The sequence below is a fragment of the Xyrauchen texanus genome, chromosome 4 (genome assembly GCF_025860055.1).
Source record: "Xyrauchen texanus isolate HMW12.3.18 chromosome 4, RBS_HiC_50CHRs, whole genome shotgun sequence".
Classification (NCBI taxonomy): domain Eukaryota; kingdom Metazoa; phylum Chordata; class Actinopteri; order Cypriniformes; family Catostomidae; genus Xyrauchen; species Xyrauchen texanus.
The window spans coordinates 32,103,203-32,107,851 of record NC_068279.1 but is presented as its reverse complement, the minus strand read 5'-3'; the positions used below and the strand labels follow the sequence as shown (position 1 = coordinate 32,107,851).

The following is a 4,649-nucleotide window of genomic DNA, read 5'->3' as shown; positions in this document are numbered from 1 at the left end:
GCAGACACAGCTGTCGTTCTGTGTACACAGTTGGAACATCACTGAGTGTGAAGGTATGCTAAATGAATTAACTAGCTTACTAGAAATAATCATATAATGTTTTGAGATTGTGAAATGCCATAGTGATGTTTTGTATGTTGTATCCGTCCGACAGCCACTTTCGCGGATAGCTATTTAGATATTGTTTTAAGCCATTGTTGTTGGTAAAGCTGTCATTCAACAATCTTGCCAATAAATAAAGTCAATAAATAACATTTATTGTTATGGCAGTTAAGGTCAATAACTATGGATTTAGTAAAGAAGCTTAACCATTGGGACACATGACAAACTTGACCGTCAGCTGCCTCATCCGGTCACTCTCTCGGTTCGCAGTATGTAGTGGCTCAAATAAATATGGAGTGATTCCTTTGGTGAAATTTAGCTGCTGTTGATCGTCCTCGTTCTCGTCCTCCTCCTCAAAAAGTTCTTCAAGGGAGAATGCCGGTGGTGTGTCTGGTAGAGAATAATCCACCACAATTGACTGTAAACTTGCATTTAGATCTGCCTCCATTTAGTTTGCAATGCCCACAATCTATGATCCAATCAATTCATGGTGACCAAAATCAAGTCCAACCCTACATTTTTTTTTCTTGTTCGATAAAGCGTTTCACTCGGATATACGTCACAATAAAAAAGAAACGTTGATCGCAACTTCCATTTCATGCTGACTTTAAACAACTTTGCAGCTACACAAGTTTTAACAGGATAATTAATGTAAGTGCTTTTATAAAATAAGAAGCTTCACATTTCTTTGTTTAAACCCTCAAAAAATTGTCCCCATTCACTTCAATTGTAAGTGCCTCACTGTAACCTCGATTTTTGCTTTTTTTTTTTTTTTTTAAAGAAAAGGAGGGATGAGTCCAAATAATTTTTGTTGTTATCAACATTATACCACAAAAGCTGTCGATTGAGCTAAACTTGTATTGAACCCGGAATATTCCTTTACCGTTGCCACAAGTAAGCTATAGTGGATATTATTGTGAACTCTTCACTTCTAAGGTCAATTTTTCCTTTCAAATCGACTGTTATGGCAAAGCAACAGTTTGAAGGGAATATTGCTGTGCAAGTCAGTTAATATCATTAAATGTATAGCAACAGTATTTATATTATGTTTAACCTGACCGTGCTTTGGCAATGCTTTGGCCAAGTATTGGCCTCTGCACAAGCGTACGTGTGTGAAGTAGATTTCTGGCTTTAGCCTAACAGAAGCAGAAGGAGAGTAAGAACAAGCAGAAAGATTATTGGAGTCTGATATGTGAAAAAGCTGCTAGGGGATGTAATAGCACTTCAGCCTATGTGATCTGTGATGCCTTAAAAATGTTTTAACACTACACAACAATGCTCGTCATACAAATTCAGACAAACAGCATTACAGCTCGGTCTCTTCTTAGCCTTTCTAACTCACTTTCTGCTCTGAGGTAATCTAAACCTTTTAGAGAGCCCATTCCTGACCCATCATCTTGCCCAACCCCCATTCTCCCGCCTTCTACTTGACGTCGAAACTTGCAACAAACAGCCTGACCAATAGGAATCCCCAAAACTTCCGCAGGGGTAGAATGGATAAAGAAAAACCAACGGGTCAGAAAGAGGCCAGTGTGTGAATTTGTTGGCGGTGTGCTTTCCCCGTGTTATTTATCTGTTTGCGTCCAGATGCGTCTTTAATGACGGACGACAAGCGCACACCCGTGAATTTATCACTTCAGTCAACGGGACGGTGAAATCGCAAGAGTACAAATGCGTGTAGTCAGCGAGCACATTTGGACGTGAGTGGGAGAAGCGAGAGGACGAGCTCCTGGGTTCCTCACTTCTACCCACAAGATAGACAGCGGTGGAAGGAGGAAACACCGCACTGTCACACGAGCCGGGACGATGGAGTGAATGAACCGTTTGCTGGAAACAGCACTTTTAACAACCCAGGCTCCTTTGTTAAAAAAACAGAAAAACAACAACAAAAAAATCCACCATGGAATACGCAAACATATATCTTTACAGCTTTACAGTAACCGTGGAAATCTTCAACTGAGTAGACCAGCACCACAAGATTTCGAAGGGAAACCTTTTTCTTCTTTTGGATGGACCTTAAAATCTTGAACATATCATTAATATTTGAAGGCATGATCTGAGCTGAGGGAGTTTTCCCTCACTAGCTGTAATGGAAATATGAAATATGCGAGTTTGAAACGGACCTGACGCCAACCAAACTTTTACCGCATTCGACATGGCAAATCGTGCATGTTTGGTTCGGGACGCGCGCACGTTGATTTGGCCTTTCGCTTGTGTGTTTGTGTGTTTCGGCTATTTTTCTCTCGCCGCTTCCAATCACGGCCGTCGGTTGATTTGTTGGCAAGCGATATTAAACTGTCAGTCGGAGCCTGAGTGTCATTACGCGTATGATCAGTATTTGCACGCCTGTGACACCATCCTGACCGGCCAGAGGAGAAAATGTCCCAGTCACTGCATCTCGTCGCTGGTTCAGTTAAACCTGACCAAAAACGGCCCGGCGCTGGAGGACTGCAACTGCGCCTCGGACCCCCGCTGCCGTGAGACCAAGCGAGCCATCGAGCCGTGCCTGCCCAAAACCAGCAGCATGGGCTGCACCGAAGCACGGCGGCAGTGCGAGAGAGACGGCCAGTGCCGAAGCGCGATGGGCGATTATTTAATTCACTGCGGGAAACTCTTCAGCGGCTCCAGCTGCTCGAACTCTTGCCGCAATGTCATCGCGTACATGCGAAAACTACCCAAAGCGCAACTCTTGGATTCTTGCGTCTGTGACGGATCCGAGCGGACTATCTGTGAATTTATCAAAACTAGTATGAAAACCCTTTGCTTTGACTCCCCTCCCGTGGACGAAGAAGGCTCCAGTGGTTTGGACGACGATGAACAGGATGATGAGTATTATCCATTGGAGTCTGAGGCCAAGAGGAACACAGGTTCTGCTTTTGTGGCATGTTCCGTTTTGACTGTGGTGGCATCCATTTTGGTTCTTGTGCCGCTTCATTGATCACTTTGGTGGCAAGATATTCATCTGCTCCAACAGCTGTTCGGGAATAGTGCATTTTGTCTTTTTTGTCTCCAAAGAGTAGACTACACAAGTTAAAGGAAAGCTCCAGGTTCAGTGCAGCACTTGTGTTGTAATATTGATTGCCACAACAATAAGTTTGATTTGCCCCTCGCTTATCAGAAGCAAAGCAAAAATCGCGCAGTAATAATGGAAGTGAATGGGGCCAATTAACGAACACACACCGTTTTAAAAGTATAGCCACAAGACGTAAACATGATTTGTTGGTGTTAACATGATTTTAGTGTGATAAAATTGCTTACTAACTTTATCTGTGTTAAGTTATATCCAATAGTACAACTTTGTTGCTGTGACAACATAACGCTGGTAATCTGGTAAACACCGTAACGCCGGTAAATCCTCCTTTTTTTTCTTACACTAACATCATGTTAACTTGTTTAATGTTTACATCTTGTGGCAATACTTATGAAACGGTGTGTATTTTAAAGTAAATGAACTGGCCCCATTCACTTCTACTCTTAGTGCAATTAAACGAGGGACGAGTCGATTATTTTTGTGGGGATCAACATTATACCACAAATGCTGTCAATTGAGCTGAACTTGTGTACAATCTGGAACATTTCTTAAAAGTTTTGAGATGTAGTTCATGCCCAGAAATGGTCTCGTAAATGTGCTGTGATTCACTATGCAAATGTACCGCTGCAACTCATTTGGCCCAGGTGAACTGTGCCTCATCTAATGGAAGTTTCCATTATCAAGCATTCAATTCTTATTCTGAAGTCATTTAAGAGCAGAGTACTGCAAGTCAGTCAACTGCCTTAAACACATTTGTCTATATCAAATATGTTTTGACTCTGTCAAACTTATTTCCTTAAAGGATATGAAAATGTTTATATTGTTACATAGACATTTTAATAATTAAATATTTTGATTACAAAGCTGTGCACTGCCAATGTAAAACTAGATTTTTTAAATATGTAAAGTATTTTTTATAAAGTTGCAAATGATCTTGCATATAACTTCTGTATAAAGTGCTTTGAATGCTGGAGTGAATGAGTAGATATTAGATAATAGCCTATGCGAGTATTCTGTAGATTTGATACACCTTATGAAAATACCAGAGATTCATCAGAGAAAACTTTATTTTTATCAAAAATAACCTTCAAAACAAAGGGCAATTATTCCAGCTTTAAAGGGAAGTTCAATGTTTGTTTTAATTATTTTTCCTTTTAAGATATTGTACAGTGTACAGATTTCAGAGAATCTTTTAAATGTTATCAAAGACAAACTATATACTGTGTAGAAATGTCTAAATTCACTGTATGACTGCCTTAGTGATTTTCTTTTTAAGGCATAAAAAACTAAAGTGCAAAAATTCAAACTGAGTATGCGTAATTTATTATATTTGCTATATTTCATAGTGTCATTACGAAGTTACACTTTACTGACACCTAAGGCCATGCATGGGTCACAATGCTGAATCTAGAATATGTGAGCTTGAGCGGAGCCTTTCAGGAACAGATTAAGTATCACACACAGGAGCTTGAAGTGCTGACACACGACTTAGCAAACAGACATGTTTGCTGAAGGC

At 40.4% G+C, this 4,649-nt stretch overlaps 1 protein-coding gene across 1 annotated transcript; it reads left to right on the top strand.

The window, feature by feature from the left end:
- Positions 1–1,623: 1,623 nt before the first annotated feature.
- On the top strand, positions 1,624–4,439 carry LOC127635920 (growth arrest-specific protein 1-like). Its single transcript, XM_052116224.1, has one exon. The coding sequence runs from the start codon at positions 2,258–2,260 to the stop codon at positions 3,038–3,040; it is 783 nt and encodes a 260-aa protein (XP_051972184.1). The 5' UTR covers positions 1,624–2,257; the 3' UTR covers positions 3,041–4,439.
- Positions 4,440–4,649: the final 210 nt, after the last annotated feature.

What these genes read in the sequence shown, in the direction of transcription:
- LOC127635920 (XM_052116224.1), top strand. Translation starts at nt 2,258, where the DNA reads ATGGCAAATCGTGCATGTTTGGTTCGGGACGCGCGCACGTTGATTTGG.